Source organism: Tamandua tetradactyla, chromosome 3 (assembly GCF_023851605.1).
Source record: "Tamandua tetradactyla isolate mTamTet1 chromosome 3, mTamTet1.pri, whole genome shotgun sequence".
NCBI classification, from domain to species: Eukaryota; Metazoa; Chordata; class Mammalia; order Pilosa; family Myrmecophagidae; genus Tamandua; species Tamandua tetradactyla.
The window spans coordinates 34,279,719-34,302,952 of NC_135329.1; the positions used below are offsets into that span (position 1 = coordinate 34,279,719).

Here is a 23,234-nt window from a genome sequence, read left to right on the forward strand (position 1 = left end):
GCCCCCACACTGGATTTAAGATTACCTTCTAAGAAATAAACTAGCAAATTAATCAAAGAATAAATGAGTCTATAGATGTTATCTTAAAAACACATGGTGTATATACACTTCAAATAATTGAAAATAGGGACTTTGATACTTGTACACCAATGTTCACTGCAGTATTATATTTTTAAGTTTTCTTAAACATTTTTTATTGTGCAATGTACATACAGAAAAGCAATAAATCTCAAAGTAAACTGTATCCAGTGGTTATAGGACAGATTTCAGAATATAGTATGGGTTACATTTCCATACTTTTTTTCCTTCTACCTACTCCAAAGCACTAGAGATTGAAAGAAATATCAACATAATGATTCAGCAGTCATACTCATTTGTTAAATGCTACCTTCTCTGTAATAACTCTTTCTCCCTTTCAAAGAAAATATTTTTATTGAGATATCTTCATGCACCATACAGTCCATCTGAAGTATACCATCCACAGCTCACAATATCATCTCATAGCTGTGTATTCATCACCATGATCACTTTTAGAACATTGGCATCACTTCAGAAAAAGAAATAAAAAGAAAACAGAAAAAACTCATATGAACCTTATCCCTCCCTCTCATTGACCACTAGTATATCAATCTACCTAATTTTTTTTACCACTTGTTGCCCAACCCGTTTATTTATTTTTGGCCTTAATTTTTTTACCCATCTGTCCACCCCCTGAATAAAGGGCATATCAACCACAAGGTTTTCACAATCACATGGTCACATAATAAAAGTTAAATAGTTACAGAATCATCTTCAAGTATCAAGGCTACTGGAATACAGTTTAACAGTTTCAGGTAGTTCCCTCCAGCCACTCCAATATACCACAAGCTAAAAAGGGATATCTATATTATGTATAAGAATAACCTGCAAGATAAACTCATGACTCTGTTTGAAGTCTCTCCGCTGCTACAAATTTCTTTTTTCTCAGTTCTCTCTTCCCCATTTTGCTCAAGAAATCCTTCTCAGTTCCATGATGCTGGGTCCTGGCTTATCCCATGATTTCTGTCCCACATTGCCAGGGAGATTTAAACCCCTGGGAGTCATGTCACATAGAGGGGGCAAGGCAGTGAGTTCACCTGCTGAGTAGGCTTAGAGAGAGAGGCCACATCTGAGCAACAAAAGCTGTCCTCTGGGGGTGACACTTTGGCATAATCATAAGTAGGCTTAGCTTCTCCTTTGCAGAAATAAGTTCCATAAAGGTGAGCCCCAAGATCGAGGGCTTGGCCTATTAAATTGGTTGTCCCCAGTGCTTGCAAGAATATTAGGAATTACCCAGGTGGATAAATTTAATATTTCCTCCTTTCTCCCCAGTTCCTCAAGGGTACTTGGCAGATACATTTTTTTGTTCTCTGCCCAGATTACTCTGGAATATGTCATTATTAATATTAATCAAAAGGTTGAAATGACCCAAGTGTCCATCAATGGATGAATGGATAAACTAAGTGTGCTATAAACAAACAATGCAATATTATTCAGCATCTCTCAGGTTCATAGCACAATAAGAATAGCCTGAAATCAAGTTAATATTTCCCAGGTATAGATTCTTTTCCCTCTCCACACCTCTAAGCTTGCATTGTGACAGACAGGGTTCTGAGATTTTTAAATCCATTATTTTATTTAATCTACACATGATTCCATGATTGGGTAGTACCATTATTCCGATTTTATAGAGGAAACAACTGAGGCACAGAGAATTTAAATAAATTGCTCAAAGTCACAAAACCAGTTAATGAAAGGCCTAGGATAATAGTCTGAAAAGCCTAACTCTCCAACCTCTACACTAACTGCCTCTCTAAGGACTTTCAGTCCCTGAGGAATGGGTAAAAGAAAGAAAGGAGGCAGAAGACAGGTCTCCTTTCTTCTCTAAGGTGAGACATTGTTCAGCCTCCTCCCCAGCTTTTCTTGGAATTTGGTATGTCTTGGGCAGCTCCTTAACCATTTCTCGCAAACACCCTTTACTGACTGTGCCTATGAACTGCTACAGGGTCGCACCATAGGCTGGGAAGGCTAAGGATGCCCCAGGAGAGTGGGAAGCCTTGCCTCACCTCCTCAAGCTGGTTAAGTCACCTTCTGATGCTCCCACAACAAAACCTGCAAGCTGTTATCAGAGCACCTACAAGGCTTTACCGTAATCACCTCTTTGCTCCTCTGTTCCAGCAACTAGACATTTGAGGGAAACCCCCAACAGGATACCTTTTCTGTGATCCAGTCATAACTGGCCAGCATAGAAAACAACATTGGAAGGAAGAGCCAGCCCCATGTTTCCAGGCTGAGAGCTAAATCCAGCTGTAGCTAGATGGAGAAGCCTGCCCACATGACTTGAACACTGCTCGGGGCAAATGGCACAAGGCGTTCTCTATTGGAATTTCTCTCTGTGGGTTGCCACACCCTCGTTACAGATCCATCTATGAGATTGTGCAATCCTTCAGCCCCATAAATACAGTGTCACTCTAGCATCCGAAAGCCTGTCAGCTCAGCCTCCGCAAAAGCCTCTCCCTCTCTCGCCAGCCCAGGTCCCAGCCTGCCAGTCACCATGAGGATCCTGTGTTTCCTTCTGTTGACTCTCTGCTTACTTGTCTCCCAGAGTGTCTCAGGTAAGCCTTGGGACATGCTGGAGGGCACCGTGCCCCAAAGGTGGGAACTCCAGGACTAAAGTGAGCTCTAAGGATAGATGCTTCCTGGGTCCTGAGGGACAAGCAGATAGAAAAGCATCTCCACGGTCTAGTGAGCTGCCACCAGCAGAAGGCAGTAGGCAGTTGGCTGAGGCTGCTGGTCCTTTGTGTTGTCTCTGAACCAGCAGAGGAAACTATCTTTCCTGTTTTACCCAGGGTCTCTGAAGGCAGCATGGCTGCTGAAGACATGGATGTATGTCTTGCTCCCTGCCCTTTCTTAAGGCTCCATGCATCTCCCAGCATTTGTCTTTGGCTTGGACATCTAGAAAATACCCTATGTGGAAAGGTATTGCCTACTTAACCTGCAATGTGTCTGCTCACACTGAGGCCTCAGCATCCTACGCAGGGAAGGGTGGCCAGGATGTGAGCGATGCAGGCTGCCAATCTCCATCTGGATCCCAGGCCACGGGTGGGGCCTCCAGGTGCCCTGCTGCAGGTGAGATGCCACCTGCCCCACCACAGGGCCAACTCACCCAAGGCATTTGACTCATCTCATGTGGAGGCAGGAAGGGATTCACAGGGAGCCGAGAAAGGAGACCCTTCTACCTTCCTTGAGAAATTCATTCACATTCTCTACAGTAGGCACTCTCACTCTCCTTGGCAACCGGATGATGCCAATTTGTCTGGGTTAAAGCAGTAGTGCCCCTGATGTAAGGAAGATGGGACACTACAGGAGCAATCAGGGATCAAAGTTTTATCCCTGCTGTGTCACCTACTAACTGAGTGACCTTGAACAAGTCACATACTTCTAGGCCTTAGTTCCTCATCTGCAAAATAAGTAGGCTGTGGTAGGTGACTCTAAAAGCATTCATAGCTCTGAAATTCTCTGAAAGGTCCTAATTATACTTTTCTCCAGATCATCATTTAATCATAGAGATATGCCTGATTTCTTCAATTCTGCCTTGCTTTCTCCATCTGAAAGCTGGGTACAAAAGTATACTAATACAGCATTTTCTTATGGCCAGCTGTGACCCATTAGAGAAAGAAATCAGTTTGGTGAGGCACAACCAGGCTTTTTTTAGTAGAATAGAATAGGAAATATCAGTGCATGCCATGGAGTGAGGGCTCATACTCTTTCATTATATTCGTGTATGTGTGTGTGTGTTTATACTTAGACCTGATGCAAAATTTACTTCCATGTGGTAATTTAGTTTAAAGTAAAAAAAGTTTTGAAAGTCATTATTATGGCTTTATTATTCTGATGGAGTTGTTATTTTCAATCTATCATATCTAAACATGATTATGTGCATCTCATTTGAAGCACAGACAACAAAAGTTTTTCCAAGGATATTTAGGAACAGCTAAACTTACTAATCACCCACTATAGAAATAATAGCTAACCTTTATTAAGTACTTAGTGTGTACAGGATTAGCTTAGATACTCACAGGCTATACTACTCTATCTTTGACAACCCATAAATCTGACCTGGGTAAACCTATCAGTAAATGGATTTTCAGTATGTGGATAGGGAGACTTCAGGAAGGTATTTCCATTGGGGTTGGCCAAAACCAACACGTGTTCTGGAAGGGGCACAAAACAGTACCCACTCCCCTCTCCGTGCTAAGAGGTGTGGATCTCTGAGCAATCTGGAGCACCCTGCAGGCCAAAACACCACCTTTAAGGAGCCTCTACTCTCCCTAAATGCTCACATTTGGAGACAGGGCTATAAAGAAGGACAATTCTTTTTTGTTTTTGTTTTGTTTTTGTTTTTTTTTGCATGGGCAGACACGGGAAATCGAACCCAGGTGGCCTGCATGTAGGCGAGAACTCTGCCTGCTAAGCCATCATGGCCCATGAGAAGGACAATTCTTAATACAAATATTTTCTTCTGGGATTTTATGTGTTAGTGGGAGTGTTGTTGCCTGGAGGAGGGAGGTAAAACTGCCCCCTCTGTCTTCCCATTCAATTATCCAGGTTTCACTAGCCTCTCTCTTCTGGGCCAGACAGCAGTCAATCCTCACTTACTCTCTGCGTCATTTTATTAGGTCAGGGTTGTGGGGTTTTCTTTTGTTTTTGTTGTGTTTTACCCCCACTGCCTGCAGAGCTGCACTGGCTGTTTTGAGCACAACCAGCTTTGGAGGTTGGCGCCAGGTGGAAACTGGGAGCTGCTCCATGAAGACGGTGCTCAGGCCCCAGAATCATGTCACGGCTCACCCTCAGAGGTCCCGCAGGCTCACTGCACTCCCATTTCTCACTCCCCTAGTCCAACCCAGTTTTACATTTGGGGTAAAAAGAGGCCCACCGGACACAAGGTGAATAGAAGCTATGGGGCCACAGTGCATGCAATCATGAGACACAGCAGATCTTGGCAGCTTCCCTCACTATCAGATAAGAAAAATATATGGGTTGACCACTTTTATCTCATAAAAAGGGTTTCTCTGTGAACACAGAGTGATGTCAAAATGACAGGGCAAATCAAGTATCTGCTTTAGCTAGATGATTTCCCAGCTAAGGTCTTTGGAAGTCAAGATAATATGAGACTGTTCATTCAATTGTACAACAAACATTTAATTAACAACTACTGTGTCCTGGGAACTGGAAATGATCAAGGAAAACACTAGTCCTTGATCTCATGAGTTTACATTCTAAATACAGAGCTCAACATGCAGCAACTGATTATATAATGAGTTACTTCATAATTGTGTTGTGAAATGCTACTAAGTACAGGGAGCCCAGAGAATACATGACAATAGGGGTCACCTTAGTCCTGAGGAATCAAGGACAGCTTTCTAAAGGCAGCTGAGAAGTGAAGGAAAAATGGAAGCAGCTTGTGTATACATGCGGTTTTCAAAAAAAAATGAACTCCTTCCCAACATTTCAAAATCAGAATATGCTACATAACATCCAGATTTTTATCTTCACTTCAAAAACAAAAACAAAAGATGTGGCAGTGTTCCCTCGTGGCAAAAGAGAGCTTCAAATAAATAGTGTCTGCTCCTTCAGACAGGGCACTCGCTCCCCATTTCACTACAGGCCCCGCTGCTCCCTATTGTCTTATCCTCAGTCCCTCCACACATTTAGATTATATGCTTGACTGCTGTGGGCATCTGAATTTGTAGCACTGAACCAAATACACTAGTGAAAAGTGAGGAGGCAGGCAGGAACAAGGACAAACCAGACCAAAAAACGAATGTGCAAAAGCCCTGAGAGAAAAAGGGATAAAAACAATGGCTATCACCTTTAATTTAATCTTCATCACTCCACAATGAGATAGGAAAAAACATTATTGAATGATGTTTGCCGTTGCCTATGCAACAGCAATAGGCTGGCATTCGGCCTCTATTTAATACCCCAGTGAGTAGCAACCCACTTAGGACCCAAACTCAGGCCAGCATGTCCAAAGCCAGCACCACCTGCCTCTTGAGGTCCAGGAGAAGAGAGGAGTGAACGGTGGTTAGGATCCCCAAGAGAGACGGACCAGCGATGTGCGGGGGCCAGTCAGGTAAGGCCTTATGAGGCATGACGAGTATTAGGGTCTGGGTGAGCCACTAAAGGTCTTTAATCTGTAATCAGAAATGACTTTTTTTTTCTTTTAAACATGGGCAGACACCAGGAACCGAACCCAGGTCTCTGGCATGGCAGACGAGAACTCGGCCTGCTGAGCCCTCATGGCCCACCTAGAAATGACTCTTTTAAAAGATCAGTTTGACTGCTGTTTGGAGGCATCTTAGAGGAGAGCAAGAGGGGCTAAGCAGACCAGTTAGGACATTCACCTCTAAACAGATCCATTTCTATTACTACTCTCCTTTTTTTTTCTAGATCACTAGCACATAAGTATAGCAAAATTAACAAAATCCACGAATACAGACATTGGTCATTCCTCAATATTTTTCTTTCTTTCCCTCCAGAACCCCACACACAACAGGCTGGGCCTCGGTTTATACATCTTTAAAATGAGGAGTCGGGTAAAATGACTTCCAGCTCTAACATTCTGCGATTCTTGGTCTCAGCTCGTCCCTGCACAGACCTGAGTGTCTCCCTCTACAATCCACACTCCAACCTGTTGGCACTAATCCCTTCTACCTCTCTGACCTCTGGCAATAGTTGCTAGAATGTGCCTGCTATGGCCTCTGGATCTCATCCAGAAAAACATGCTCCTCGTGGCCTTCATACATGGCCCCCTGCAGCCTCCAAACCGGTCTTGGCAAAGGCATCTCTTAGTCAGTTTGATGGGAAACCGTAGTTGTCCTCAAACACAAAAATAACAGTACAAAACCACCCTATGTAGCATTTCATAGTGGAAAAAAATCAGACCTGTGAATCCTATCTCACTACATACCCCCACTATCCTTACCATGCAGGAACTGCTGTTAGCCCCGTTCTAGAGATGTTTTGAGAAGTGAGTCTCAGAGAGTCTGTGACTTTTCAAATATACAGCTAGTAAACACAGGCTCAAATCCAGTTCTGACCCCAAGTCCTGTATTCTTTCCATCTACTTCACAAAGACCTCAGGACATATCTCCAGGCACACAGATTTATCTTAGGAATAATCTAGACAGAAGTTGAATTGAAAATTTTCTGAACCTGATACAAAGCATTGCTGATTATGAACACCCAGGAACAGATTCTAGATGAGTAGGGACTTTGTGAGCTACTTCTAAGTGGAAGAGAGCCTGGGATTTTTTGTTATACTCCAGTTTGTTTGGGGGATTTGTTGTTTATTTGTTTTGCGGGTGTGGCTTGTATGTTCGATTTTATCTCATATAGCTTTTAAAAAATGTATAGAAAAAATCCAATCCTCTGTGCGTCCATCAATGGCTTGAGCTACTACTGTCTGCACCACTCCCCAGGCTTGCATTTGGCTCTATTTTAATACCCCAATGAAAGGCAACCCACTAACTCCTGGGCAGTCCTTCTGCCACTACTACCAATCCTTGGGGACCCTCAGAGACCAGGTGAGCAGCCTTCTCTAACTGACGGAGGCCCCGGAAGGGCTTCAATAAGCTCATTCCTCGCCTATGACCAGTTTCACGCTGCCCCTGAGGGCAAAGTCAATCTATTTGAAGCCACAGGTGTGGGAGCTAATAGCAATTGTTATGAAAATCTAGATTACATTCCTTGGCACCCCCATATCTGCATCTGTGTTTACTCCTACAATTTGCATAGATTAGTCACTTAAAGTCTGCTGCTGTTCCCCTGGCCTTTCTCCAAGCCTGGCCCTTTTCTGCTTATTCCGCCAAGCAGTCCTGGATGGAAGAGAGATATGTGGATCCCGCCGAAGGTTGAGATTGGGCTGCATCTTCTGCAAAGCCCTGTCATTTTGGCGATCCATACCTCCCTCGGTCTGATGGTCTTTTATTACAAGAATTTTATACTTTAGTCAACAGTTCTCCAATTTTCCCTTTTAACATTCTTGCAGAATTTCACTTTTAACTCTGACTCTATGATACAAAGCCAAATTTATTGCTCCATACATGAGACATTGAGTCGGTTTAGATCAAATTTCCATTCTCTCTCTCTACCCACTCTGTCTCTAATTTTCTGGAAGACTCTTTGAAAAATATATAATTATATAAAGTCCAAAGATCCCACTTATGCCTCTCTGAATTTCCAACTTTTCTTATCTGGGATCTATTTAGTCACTCTTCATTCAGTGTCTGAACTGTGCCAGGTTATGTTTGGTCTCAGTAGAATTAATGGTTGTTATCCATGCACCCCTTACACAGATTTATTTTCTCAAGACTCCAGAAAAATTGAGACTCACATATGCTCGCTTCCATGACCATTCTTTGCTCCCTTTCATTTCCACCATGACTAACCCATTGGCGTATATTTCCTAGTTATTTCCTGCTACTCAATCACAATTGGATTTCATTCAACCAACAGCTATTGTTACACCTGGCTAGAAAAATATTTGGGTTACAGTTATACTTAAACAAGATTATTGACAATCAAGCTATAACTGGCCTAATGAATGTATGTTTGAAAGAGTCACCTTTTAAGCCCTAAGCATAGAAACTATGGCACAATCCTGTCTTCCTTACACACCTGTTTAACTCCCCCTTCTCATTCTTCTTTCTTATCTACAAGATAGTGATGTCTTTTCTACATTTCTCAGACTTGAAGAACTCTAGTGGTTGCCAAGAAATGTTAGATTGTATTTCTCAGGCCAGCTTAATGAGAACCAAAACAAAAATAAGAGCTAACCTCAGAGGGATGGCTATCATTCTTGGAAAAGGGAAGAGAAAAGAGGGGCTATGAGCTATCCAAGGACCTCATCATCCAGGGAGTGGAAAAAACGAAAAATAGACCAATGCCATGAAGAGAAAGGATACTGGAACCTGGACAGTATGGAAGGCTATGGCTAAGGTCTAGAGCTCCAAGAATCTAAAGACCTTTTTACAGCAACCTGTTTTTACTTTTTTTTAATTGTAAAACAAACATAAACCCACAAAAGTACATAAAACATGAGTGCAAAAATTAATGAATTATTATAAAGCAAGCACCCCTCTAACTACAATACAGGTCAAGTAATTGAACTTTGCCAGCCCCTCAGAAGTCTTCCTCAAGCTTTCTCTGTCATAATTGCCTTCTCCCTCCAAGGTTAATCACTAGCTAGATTTTTATGATAATAACATACTGCGTTTCCACATTAATATTCATGCTGAGTAATATAGTTTGGTTTGTGCATGTACTTCTACTGGCTTTTGGAATTGCTGCGTCATAGGATGGTATATATTCTATGTTAATAGATAATGCCAAACTGTTCTCCAAATAGTAACTGAAAGTTCCCGTTGCTCCATATCCTTGCCAACACTTAACAATGCTCATTTTTAAATTGTAGCTATCTGGTGGTTGTGATCTCTCACTGGGGTTTTAAATTGCATCTCTCTGATAGATAAAAAGGTTAGCAACTTGGGTACTTCTTGTGAAGTGCCTGTTTGTCTTTAGTTCATTTTTTCTATTATTTGCTTTGCTGATTTGCAATACTTCTCTCTATATTCTGTATACAATGTCTTGCAAGTATCTTCTCCCACTTTGTGTCTTAAATTTTCACTCCTTTAATGAAAACTTTCCTTAGACAGAGGTTATTTTTATTATTATTTTAAGGCAGTTAAGAGTGTAATCTCTTTTCCTTTAGGACTAGTCTTTTTTGTATCTTAAGAAATCTGTCTTTCTCCTAAAGACATGAAGAAAGTCTCCAGTATCATCTTTTTTTTAAAAGTTTACTGCTTTTTCTGTTGCATTTACCCAATTTTTTGTTTGCATTTTTTCCGATATGAGTATCCAGTTGTCCCAGAACCAATTATGGGAAAGACCATTCTTTCCCCACTTCTCTGTTGAACCTCTGTTGTTCTACAACAATTCTCAATATATGCGTGGGTCTCTTTCTGCGCTATTTATTCTGTTCCATTTGTATACATTTGTCTATCTTTGTGTTATCACCACACTGCCTTAGTTACAGTTGCTCTACAATTAGCCTCGAAATCCAGTCGAGCAAGTACTCTCACCGTCTTCTTCAAAAGTGTCTTGAATGTTTTGGCCCTTTGAATTTCCATAAAAATTGTAGTTTTGGCATGTCAAGTTTCATAAAAGTACCAGTTGGGATTTTCATGTTTTGAGGTTAAAACTGCAGTAGCATTTTAAAAATATTCAGTCTTTCAACATTTAAACATAATGCATCTTTCCATTTATTTAGATCTTCTTTAATTTTTCCCAAAATGTTTTAGCCTTCATATACAGAGAGCTATTGCACAAATCTTCTTAGATTTACAAAATTAAGCATTTAATATTTTATGCTATCTGTATGGCTGTCTTTAATTTCATTTTTGCTGTTGATTGCTAACGTATAGAAGTAAAATTGTTTTTTGTTGTTGATTTTAGGTATATTGAGCTTGTATCCAGCAGGCTTGTTAATTCCCTTTGAATTTTCAATATATAATTGTAATATCTGAATGCAGTTACAATCTTGTTTCTTCCTTTCCAGTCTTTGTAACTTTAAAAATTCTTTTTTCTTATCTCACAGCCCTGGCTCATACTTGAGTACCTGGTTGAATGGAAATGTGATAACAGTTAGCTCTGGTTGCCAATGGCAAATGGAAAAGTTTCAATATTTGAACATTGAGTGTACTGTGTGCTAAAAGTTTTTGTAGATATCTGTTATCAGATTAAGGAAATCCCTCTAATTTCTAATTTTCTAAGAGTTTTTATCATAAATCAATGTTGAATTTTTCAAGTGCTTTTTCTACATGTATTCAGATAATGATATATTTTCCTCCTTTATTGTTAATATGGCTTTGACTGATTTTCAACTATTAAATGAAACCTTGTATTAATGAGATATATGAACCTGGTTATATTATTTTCATATATTTCTTGATTCTGTTTGTTGATTATTTTTTTCAGGATTTTTGCCTATTTGTTATAGAGGCTGATCTGCAATTTTCCTTTCCTTTCCCTTTATTACTAATCTTGTTAGGTATTAGGATTAAAACCATGTTGGCATCACAACATGAGTTATGGAATGTTCTCTTTTTAATCCTGAGAAACAGTTTATGTATTAGTGATGTTATTTTAAAATTATTGATTGGTAGAATTTGTTATTGAAGCCATGTTGGCCTGGGGTTTTATTTGTGGACTTAATTTCTTCAATAGTTATGGTACTATTTCAACTTTCTAATGCTCCTGTGTGTATCTTAGTAAGTTGCATTTTACTAGGAATTTTTCTATTTCCAATAAAAATGTCCACATTCATTGGCATACATTTATAATGTTACTTTCTATGTTGGTAGAATGGGAAGTCCCTGCTTTTTTTCCTGTTTTTCCCCAAAATTTTGGCTTTAATTTTGTTTGTATATACTTATCTACTGTTCCAGCTTCTCTAGTTGGGCTGCCCAGTTCACTATTTTTCGAAGTGGAAGCTCTTTAGAAGCACTTCAATTCAACAAACATCTACAGGCCCTGTTCCAAGTTAAACATATTTTCTTCCCTCAGACAGACATGCACACAGATAAATCTAACATAAGGAGAAAGAAAAATGTCTCTGCAAGGGGTAAAAGGAAGTGCCATGGAAAAATGTCACTAGAATGAAGGAAGCAGAGGCTGCAACCTTGACACTCTTGACCAGTGGCTCTCAAAGTGTGTTCCCTGTACCAGCAGCTTCAGTATCACCAGGGAACTTGTTAGAAATGTAAATTATCAGGCCTCACCCTAGATTATCTGAGTCAGAAAGTGTGGGGACAGAGTGGAGCAGTCATACAGGATTCAGGTTATCTGTATTATCTGGAGCAAACCCTCCATCAGTTCTTAATTCTTTACTAAATATTAGATTTATCTGAGTTTTTTAAAAATACTAACATATAGACCCCACCCCAGAAAATTAAATCAATTCTTTAGGAGTGCACCAGGTGATTCTAATTTGCATGCCCAGTGGAGAAGGCTGCTCTAGAACAGGGTTTCTCAAACTTGGCCACCTTTGGCTGGCTATTCATTGATGTTGTCCTTTGTTTTACACCTTTCTTCATCTTGACCCAAGAGATGCCTGCAGTTGTATATACATACATGAGTTTTGACAACCAAAATGTCTCCTAACCTTGCCAAATGTCTGGTCACCACAGACACCCATGTGTTAGATCAGATAAGGTGGCTGTAACAGGTCCATGGATTAAATAAACTGATACAGTCTTTTATTCTTTTCCTTAATGCCCTTTATGAGTATAAAGGAGGAAAGAAGTGAGAAGAGGATAAAATAAAGGCTACTCTGTTGCTTTCTTAACCCATAATTGTAAATGCATCCTATGTTTTATAACTAAAGAGTAGTAAATTAGACCACCTTTGTCCCCTCCTTCATGCCAAATTGGTATAGAAGTCTATTTAGAACTGTTTTCAAATGGCTTTTCTACCAAAAGTAGAAACTTTTTTAGACCGAAGTTGTCTAAGGAGCCTACCCTTCATCCTGGGAACCAGTATGGTAAGAAATATGGATTTGGGAACTAGTCAGTATGTGGTTTGGATGCTGTGTACTGATGGGCACTTTATTTAACCTCTCTAGACTTCAGTTTTCTTGTCTATAAATTAGAAAAACATGATGCATTCCTGGAACTACTCCTTGGAGGATTATATACCCTGACACTAAGTATGTTGCTTTTTGTGTGTGTGTGTCCTAGACTGTACCATATCTTTGAAGCTAATATCAACCAAGTATTCTTTGTCAGCATTATAATGGAATAATCAACCAGTGGTGTGATGGGGTAGAACAAAAACTTGGGTTGGGATGTGGAGACTTGGATTCCAGTCCTCATCTTTGCCTCGCTGCATGATCTTGGAGACTCTTTGACTTTAGTTTCTTCATCTGAGGAGAGGATCATGGAAAGGTTAAATTAGTTGAGCTTTGAGATCCATCCTGGCTATAAAAACTGTAATTGTGTTTGGGCCTCTTCTGCTTACCCAGTATAAAGAAGGGGAAAAGGAAAAATATATAAAACAAGAACAAGAAAAAAATTATAGCTCTTAATGATTTCAAAGTGCTTTTAAATTTTTTAGCTCAAATGATCATCCTTATATATCATAATCATTTGAAGGAGATACTGTAGAAGGAATTCAATTTTGCGAAGCGATTGGACTAAGTATCCTCAAAGTATCCTTCTAACTCAGAGAGTCTTCAATGAAGGGAATCAAAAGTTAGAATTGGAGACTTGGAAGTCTAGGTGAGCATGACATTTGAGATCAATGTTATAGTGAGGCTCTTAAAACCCAATATTTTCTTGGTCAGATTAACAGAAATCATTATGATATAGAGAAGGAATACAAAGCTGGAGACCAGGAGACTGTTTTGTCTACATGAGTGGCTTTGATCCAAAACTTTTCATAAGTAATGAGATGGTCAAACCAAGATGTCTCTCAATTCTCTTCTATCTCCTTAGCAATGTGGTCTGTCCTAGTGGAAATGTTCCATGCCTACACTGTCCAATACAGTAGCCATTAGCCACATGTGGCTTTTGAGCACTTGAAATGTGATTAGTGCAAATTTAATGAACTTAAATGCAATTAGCTACATATAGCTAATGGTTAGCCTATTGGGCAACAGAGCTCTATAGTAAGCAAAACAATAGAAAATGAAGCCTATTTAGCTTTTGGTAGGTATTTTCTGATATTTTGCATTTAATTCTAGGCTTCAAACTTCAAGAAATGTTTTAAAATTTGTATAGATCCAAAGGAGAAAGAACAGGATTGTGAAGGGTCTGAAAACTAGACATTGAGAGAAACGAGAAAACGATTTTTTTAAGTAAAATTAATGAAAATTTTACTGCCTCTGAATGATTGATTAGACTTAACTTAATAAAGCAGAAAAAGAGCCTCTGGAAAGAAATTATTGAAAGGACAATTTCAAGCAGAATGAAAACTATCTTTCTAACAAGCAAAGATAAGTGGCATTAGAATATACTCATTCTTAGAGTGGTGAAGCCCTATCAATAGAGAAATGCGTAATAAAGGCATGATAGACAGTTACCAGGGGGATTGTTCAGAGATTTTAAACTTTATTTCATGCAATAGATGACTAATCTATGGTACCTTCTAATTATGAGATTGTTATTCTGGAAGAAAAATAAATTCCAACTGGAGAAAACTATGAAAGTTTTGAAGAGATTTCTAATTTCAGACATTAAATGATTGTAGGAGTTCAGCAGAAATAGTGGTAGTGGGTGGTGAGGATACAAAGATTCAAGTCAGAACATCATAATCAAAGAGCATGGAAATGAGAAAAAGTTTAGGTGGTTCTAATGGAACAATACTTGGTTCAGTACTTTTAAAATAGAGGATTTGAGTTTGGGGTGTGGTGAGATGTGGTATTTGACTTACTTGTGGAGTACCTTGAATGCCTTCACCTCTTGAAGTTTTCTTGGCGAATGAAACCCCCACTCACAACTCTGCCCTGTATCTTTGGGTTTTGTTTGGTCACAGCTGATCTAATCCTTAGATTGAGATGCATTACTTCATCAGTATACTCAAAGATAAATTGAACATAAATTGTGTTTAAGAGAATGCTCTCTGAATTCCTTTGTAAAGATGTCTTGATTTCACCAAATATTCTAAAATCAATGTGCCTGTAAACCACAAGCCTGAAATGTTTTTTTCTACTCTTACAGGCATTGGCAAGAAGTCTGACCACTACAGATGTGTCCAAAAAGGAGGAACCTGTCACTTTTCCTCTTGCCCACTCTTTAACAAAATTGAAGGCACTTGTTACAATGGAAAGGCCAAGTGTTGCATTCGTTCATACTGAGCTGAGAGTGACCTGGAGAATGAATGCAGAAAACAAGTGAAGCATTTGTAATTGCTGTTTTAATAAAAGAAAACCTTTTTTTGGAATATTACTGTCTCAGACAAAAAAAAAATCATGGTTGTCATTTTGGAAGAGGTTAAGAAAGCTTAACAAAGGGTGTGTGATTAGAAGGTGAGATGGGCCAGACCACAAAGTATGCATGAAACAAGCTTTGAGCAATGTCACTTCCACTTTATTTTACTACCAAACCAATATATGAGCAATGCAAAGGGTGACACAAGGTCGAAGACGTGTTGATGTCAAGAGATGCACATTCCTTATTCCTAGCAGAGGGTCACCCAAAATTCAATGGTCTCAGAAACCTATTTAGTAAAATAGTAGCTCTGCAATGCCCCAAACTGCTAATTTTTTTTCCTTTTCGTGCTTAAAGGAGTAGCTTGGTTCACTTTGTCATTTGGAAGTTGCCATTATTACCACTAAAAGATTTCATCTAGCCCTAATACCTGGGTTGTCAGAATTCAATTTCTCACTTCACCACAATTATATAATCTAGTTACATATCACTGACAAAAGCATTTTATATGACCTGGGTCATCCTCATTTCATTCCTTTTAGACCATTAGACTGGCAGAACATCTTGGGTCTGGACACCCATTGGTGGGGGACAATATCCCTTTTTATCAATAAATTTCCAACAGCTCCTGATGTTTCTAAAAGCTCCAGTGCTGTTAGCTCCTTAATCTGGTGACAGCAACTTCATATTCCACAACCCAAATTATAAGCACAAATGCACATCAACCATTATAAAAGCACTTTGCTTTATGTGTTAGACATTACTCTCCACTCAAGTACTCTCATTAGCATATACATAACATATAGTCTTAATTACAGTCCATCCAGGCCTCTTCCTTCCTCTAAAGAGTTAAACAATAGTCCAGGACCATTCTGTTCTGAAAAGAAATCTCAGTCAGGCTAGGAATTTCCATCATCAAGATATTTAAGATCTCTCGGGTAGCATTTCTCTGGATATTAAGTTAGAGATAGATCCCTAAACTTCCCATTTGGTACAGCCAGTGACTGGGTTTCCAAGATCCATTTCTTGAAGTAAAAATAAAAATAAAAGAAAGAAAGAAAGAAAAACATGTAACTATGTGTTTACTTCAGATTTTTTGGTTTATGAGATAGTGGTAATATGGCATGCCCTGCCAGGAGCTCCTCAAGTGACCCAAAGCACATTTTTATGGATCCCCAGCCACCTGAAGAGGTCACTGACCATCACGAGATGATGACAGATACGATTAGCAGCAGAGTTACCAGAAACAGTAGACTGAGAGACCATATACCAAGCATGATTATTCCAACCCACCCCATCCCAACAACATTGGGTCCCCCACATCTGGCATACGTTACTATGGGGTAACACTCCATTTACTAAAATTTTTTCAAGATTTTGTCCTTGGCTTCTCTCCTCTCCTCATTCTATGTTCCTTTTAGCTTCTGCATTCGCCTCAGCCTGCCTGGCCAAAGCAGTCTCAAGACAGTAGTGTACGTAGCCACCCATGTTACCTCAATGTGCATCTTCCCAGAATAAGGCACTTGCAACTCTTGCCCCTTCACCTTAGCAAGACCAAATGAGTTATCTTAATTCTCTTTCCTAAAGAGCATATTGTTCTACTTATTTAACAATATTATTACTTTCTGATGATGCATATTTATCACCCTTCTCGCCACTATCCCCACTCTTACTGCCCTTCTTTTATTGAGGCTAGAACACAAAATAAATTGCACGAGTGATCCTAGAAGAGAGATGGATTGAAGGTACGAGGGTGCCTAGAGTTGTCTGTAGATAGGCATGGTTATGCAGTTCCGATGCCTACCTATACTGGGAATCAGTATGCCTTAGTAGTGATGCCTTAGTATGCCTTAGTAGTGCTGCACTGCACCCTATTCAAGAATTGGGATTACAATATCCAGGATTGCTGGCACATCTGAAGCTATGTGTAGGTGTCCTCACCAGTCATTTAATATTGACATTCAAGAAACATTTGACTAAGGTACCCACTTTATTCCTCATGACATAAAAGAACAGACTTACTATGTATAAACTAGGTTCCAGCTACCGTAGCACTCTAAAGTATAGAATAATTAAAAGGTGGAAGAGTCTTCTGAAAAAGTAAAGCCAATCTGTTCTGTTTAATAACTAAAAAGGTATCCAATTCAGTAATTCCTTAATGGCAGCCACAGTAATGGACTTTGCATAGAAAATGGGACTTAGCCACAGGGGTGCTTCATGGTAGCAGAAAGGAGGCATAATTGTTGGCATGCAAAATACACCATAGATGTCATTTCTACTTCAACTTTTGATAGCAAAAGGTCTGATCTCATACCAACAACAATATACATCCTGGACTTCCACAGATAGTGATTACATTAAGGCACAGCAACCAAGTAAAGAGATCTGTCATGGCATTCCAGTAAGGCGAAAATATTTTTATTTTGATGAGCACTGCAAGTGTTAGCAATTCAAGGTTGTGGTATCTTTTTCTTTTTTTTTTTTGGCATGGGCAGGCATTGGGAATCAATCCCGGGTCTCTGGCATAGCAGGAGAGAATCCTGCCTGCTGAACCACTGTGGCCCACCTGCAATTTAAGGTTTTGCCATACTGTTCCCTAAAAGGAGTTTCCCTTAATAGTCTACCCTAAGCTTTTCTTTAATTAAAAAAAAAAAATTAGGGAACTAGGGAAGATCTAGAGCAGCAAGTGAGAATGTTGGCACTTCAAGATAAAGGTAACTTCATAATTATGAGTGTAGAGAACACTCATTCTGCTGGACAGACTTTCCACACCTGTACCTTCAAATGAGAATCACTAATCAGCATGGCCTTCTCATATACAGAGTTCTCAACTAGTTTTGACTGTCAGAAGAAAAGCTTATCAGGACAACAGATCTTCCAAAAGATCTTCCATAAGAACAGATGGCTAAGCCTACCCTGCCCATCTAAAAGAGAATACAATTTATGTATTTTCCCTGAAGTGTGAATACAAAGCCAAAGATAACGAGACATCTGAGAACAAACAGCAGCATGATAGAGAAAGCCACAATAAGTAACAACAAATAATCTCAAAGAAAATACAATTAGTTCTGGGAATAAAAGAGAACTTGGGAAACTTCTTAGTAACATCATCAAATAAATTTAAAAAGATTTATTGCAACCATAAGAATAAGATGCTCTGGAAAAGGTTCAGAAAATATGAAAGAGCAATTAGGCATTTAATAACTGTCGCAAAAAAAACTTTGAACAAAGCCTGTAAGAGAAATTTGAATGAAAGCAAAAGGCCAAGAGATAGAAAAAATAAGAAAAAAAGACAAAACACATTGATGATAATTTCAAGAAGTTCTCTCATTAATGAGATTATAGTGAGGACAGGAAAAATGAGTAGAAGAAATTATAAAAGAAATAATTGAAATTTTCCCAGAGATGAAAATAGATATAGTTTCTAGATTGGAAAAGATTATTAAATACCAAGTAGGACAAAAAAAGGCCAATATCTAAACACATAATCATAAAATTTCAGAGCACAAATTTATAAAGAGATTATTTAAATTTTCTAGGAAGACGGGGAAATAGACTCTCCTCCATAAATCAGTCCGGCATCAGACTTCTCATGCACAAGAACAACTGCCTGAAGACCTCAGAGCAATGCACTCGGTGTTCTAAAAAAATTATCTTAAATTTAGAATTCTATGTGGTGCTGACATTTTAATCGTATAAATGCAAAATAAAGATTTTTTAACACAGAAGTAACCAGAAACTTTAATCCCTTTACATCCTCTCTTAGGAAGTGCTTTAACGGGCCCTGTTCAGCAAATTGATGGGAAACTTTCATAAAAGAAAAGGAAGACATATTACAGTGATAGCTACCGGACCTTTCATAATACAGAATTTTCACTCCTAGGTTGTTGCCCTGAATTGACTACATCGCCTCTTGTATTCCATTGTGTCCATGTCTTCACCAATAGAAGGAGAACAGAAATGACTTACTTGTGTCACTCCCAAGTTGAGCAAATATGCATCTCAGTTCTCCTTCCTCTTCCTATAGAGTTCCCTGAGACCTCCGAGCTAGTGCAGCCTCCAGATGGAGGAAGCCTGCGTCTTCCACAATACAGAAAAAAAGTGACCTACTACTAGGAATATCCATAGTACTCTATTATATGATCTAGAAAATAACTTCTGCGTTAAGTCAGTGAACTTTAAGGGTTTATTTATTATCTTACCCATAGTTGCCATTTTAGATACGGGATACCACAAACAGTCTCAAAACCAAAACTGAAAAAACATGAAGTTCCCAACTGATAACTACACAGACCTAGAGAGAAAGCAAAATAAATTGAAGTAGATCAGAGTTCTAGAATGGATTGCTTGGGGACAGGAAATACCTCATACATTGGATTGCATGATTAAGCAGCTTGTTTTAGTTTCCCAGACAGCTGAAAATACCATGCAATGAGTGGCTTAAACAATGGAAATTTATTAGCTTACATTTTTGAGGCTCAAAAAAAATAGTCAAAATCAAGGCAGCAAGGCAATGCTTTCTCCCCAAAAGTAGTGTTCCGGGGCTGACTGCAAGCAATCTATGGTGCCTCTGTCACATGACAATGCACATGGTGGCATGCACATGACAATGCACATAGTCTCTCCTTTCTCAATTTCCAACCTCTTGTTTCCTGTGGCTTTCTCTCTGTGTCTGTCTGATTTTTATTCTGCTTATAAAGGACTCCAGTAACAGGATTAAGACCCATCTTGATGGGGGCACATCCATACCTTAACTAACGTAACCTCATCAAAAAGTCCTCCCTACAATGAGTTCACATCCACAGGAATGGATTAAGCTTAAGAATACATTTTTCTGGAGTGCCTACATCTTCAAACCACCACACAGCTGAACAAATTTCACAAAAGAATAATGTAATATGAAAATGATAGACATTTAAAAACTACTCGAAAACATCTCAAAAACAAACTTGTGCTCCAAATAAAAAAATACATATTTTTTACTTTTCAATCCTTAGAATCAACCTATAGACAATGCACAGAAGATCTAGTTGTGGTTAAAGATTGGAGCATAAAATGTTACTGATCTGACAATATCAAGGTGTAATTAACAGCAGTTGAAAGGTAGACAGGAAAAGGAGAGATGGAAGGAAGGGTGGAGAATTAGCATCTTGTCATAAATGGTGGGTAACCAAGAGATACCTGATTAAGAACCATCAAGGGATGTTGCATAAGAAATAGAAGTATAAGCATATTATTTGAAATTAGAAACAAAATCAATAGAAGAACTGAAAAATCAAAACTTGAAAGTAAGAGGGGAGTGGATTGGGTATTATCAACTAAATTCTCATCTTTTTGAGATAACACTTAGTGTTAATTCAAAACTAAATGTACATGCAGGAGACCCAGGTCTGATTCACAGACTATGCACATACACACAAAAAATTAAATGTGTAAGAATGTCATTCAGAAAAGAAGCAGAGCCGAACATAGAAAATGGTGAAAGATTGCTACTTCTTGGAAAGAATTGATTTTAATGAGGTATACGTATTATTTTGTAAAATATATGCAGAATATAGGCTATCCATTTTAATGATGTTGTCCAATGGAAAGATCAAAGCCATTTGAATGAACTGTGATCAGGACCCTTCCTCACAGCCACTTTTTTAAAGAATTGCATTACAGTTTAGTAGGAGAATATCCTGTTTTTAGGTACTACATGCTGAAGTATTTAGGCCTGAAAGGTCTTGATGTCCACAATGTCCAATTAAATGGCTCAGAGAAACACAGCAAATTAATGTTGCAAAGCGATTACAACTGGTGAACTTAGGGTAAGACTGTACAGTTACTCCTAGTTCTGTTCTTGCATATAGACTAAAAGTCTTAAAAATAAAAATTGGTATTGGAATTGGGGGAGAGAGAAAGGAAAAAAATCATAAAAACCTAGGATTTTCAACATAATGGAAGATTGAAATAAAACTTAAAAGGTTATATTAAAATCCTGTAATCTTATATTTGAATTGAAACTGTTGCTATAAATCGTGACTTTTTCTCCTCTTCCCAAAAAGTATGCATTTCTTAGCCTCTGCTACTGAAGATGTAATAACAACCCAGGAACAGTGAGCACTAAAAGGAACAAGGACAACTTAGAAGAAAGACTGATTTAATGGATGGAGCAGCATCAAATCACAAGATGAGCTTGGGTATCTTGTGCTAGAAAGCAAGGAAACAATCAAAGACTAATGCCCAAAGGACACAGGCTCCAAATTGAAGAGGATCCCATTGGGCAAAGATGGGACATTATTTATCATTGCAGAGAATAATAACTTTGGTTGAAACACATCAAATATACAAAAACCCAAGAGTTCATGAAGATACTTAAAAGAGAGTATTTTATCACTCTGAAAATTTGTAAATAAAGGAAAAGCTCAGGCCTTTATTTTGCCTACCCGAAACAAACTGCATTTTAGAATAAAAAGAGCTTAATTGTTGAGGACGGTTCATGAAGAGTCTGGAAGTTGGCTAACAGTCGAGGACACGGGACATAGGCAAACCATGATATACTGATATGGCAAACTGCAGAAGCAAATGTTCCCAAGGATGCTGACTGAGGACATGGGGCACAGGCACACCGTGCTCTGCTAATGTGGTAAACTGCAGAAGCAAATGTTCCCAAGGAGGGCCACGGTGGCTCAGCAGGTAAGAATGCTTGCAATGTTCCCAAGGACACTGACTCAGGAGTCTGAAGAGACCTGAAAAGAGAACATTCTGACAAGAAATAAATGGTTCCTGAGACAAGGAGCTGGGAACCAAACTTTGTAGATTTGCAGGCATGAGAGATATTAAAAAATAATCCTGCTTTGATTACACTCCCTAAAGCAGTCCCTGTGTAAGAACACAATAAATATGTGGACATCGGTATATTGGGGCTCTTGCTCCTGATGAGCTTGAGTCCCCTGACCCCACTTAACTATCATCTTGTGTCTGTTGTTTCTTAATCCTGCACAGTGCCCCTTCTTCCCACCCTGTTCTCTGGGGAATTCGTGGCATTAAATGAAGCAAATAGATTCTTTAAAAAAATTTCCAGCTAATAGATAAATTAGAGAATGACCATTTTGCAACCCTAATGAAATTAGAGATCTAAAACAATCCTTGATGGATACTAAACTATTCACTGAATGTTTGATGGAAAACTTGATAACAGCAGATTAAGGTTGACACCAACTAAACTCAACGATCAATCTTAGCATCAGTAAAACTGAGCCCTCCAGCCATTAATGGCCCTCCTATTTATAGGAAATATGCAGCACCACCTATGAAAAATAGCCAAAAGAAACTGAACCTGAAACTGATCAAGCCTCTAGATCTAACTACTAATTTACAGGAAATATAGGAGTTAGAAAAGCAAGTCAAACAACAGCACAAGGAAGCAACAATCAAATCCAGAATGTGAGAATTCTACATTCTATTCTTATGGAACGTCATGTAGTTCCTACAAAAAATCAGTGGTATGAAGATTGGAACTATTACAGAATGAAAGGAGAAGAAAGACTGAACAGCCAATATATGGACCTTGTTTGGATTCTGTACTGAACATTCTAAATGTAGAAAGATATTTTTGAGACGGTCAGGTAACTTTGAATATGGGTTAGATTATATTAAGGGTTTATTAGATAAACCCATAGACAATATTAAGGGTTTATTGATAATAAGGTAGACATGGTAACAAAGGGGCTGTTATATCAGAAGAGAAATGTCCTCAACAGTTGAAAACTCATACTAAAATATTTTAGATCTGCACCTACTCATTGAGACCAAAGGAAGAAAGGTTTATTTTGTCAGGAACCTAAATTGTCTGTAGCACATAATCTAACTCAACCTGTCTGGATAGCTCATTTAAACAACTGAAACGCAGGGAACCCAGAACAAGAATGAGGGCCTTTAATCCTGCATAGCTTCATGTAATGCCTGGATACATCCTAGAATATATTAAGCAGATAATCAAAAAGTAATGGCAAAATTCCTTAAGGGATGGGAGAAAAAATATGGAGCTATTAAACTTTACCATCAGGAATCCCCTGATACTGTGCTAAACATTAGGGACACCCAAATCAATAGGCAAAGCCCTTAATCTTGAGGTTTACTCTTGTGAAGCTTATGTAGATAGCAGAGAAGCTTTACCTCACCTATACATATGCCTAAGAGTTACTAATAGAGGACGTTTTTGATGCCCAGATTTGGCCTCAC

The 23,234-nt window shown here is 38.8% G+C and overlaps 1 protein-coding gene across 1 annotated transcript; it reads left to right on the forward strand.

Moving 5' to 3' along the window:
• Window positions 1–2,493: 2,493 nt before the first annotated feature.
• Window positions 2,494–15,186, forward strand: DEFB1 (defensin beta 1). The gene is made up of 2 exons (XM_077151868.1): window positions 2,494–2,633; window positions 14,799–15,186. Exons 1-2 carry the CDS (start codon window positions 2,573–2,575, stop codon window positions 14,933–14,935), a joined length of 198 nt encoding a protein of 65 aa, XP_077007983.1. The 5' UTR covers window positions 2,494–2,572; the 3' UTR covers window positions 14,936–15,186.
• Window positions 15,187–23,234: the final 8,048 nt, after the last annotated feature.

Coding starts and splice junctions, on each gene's coding strand:
- DEFB1 (XM_077151868.1), top strand. CDS start 2,573: ATGAGGATCCTGTGTTTCCTTCTGTTGACTCTCTGCTTACTTGTCTCC. Junction 2,634..14,798: donor TGTCTCCCAGAGTGTCTCAG/GTAAGCCTTGGG, acceptor CTACTCTTACAG/GCATTGGCAAGAAGTCTGAC.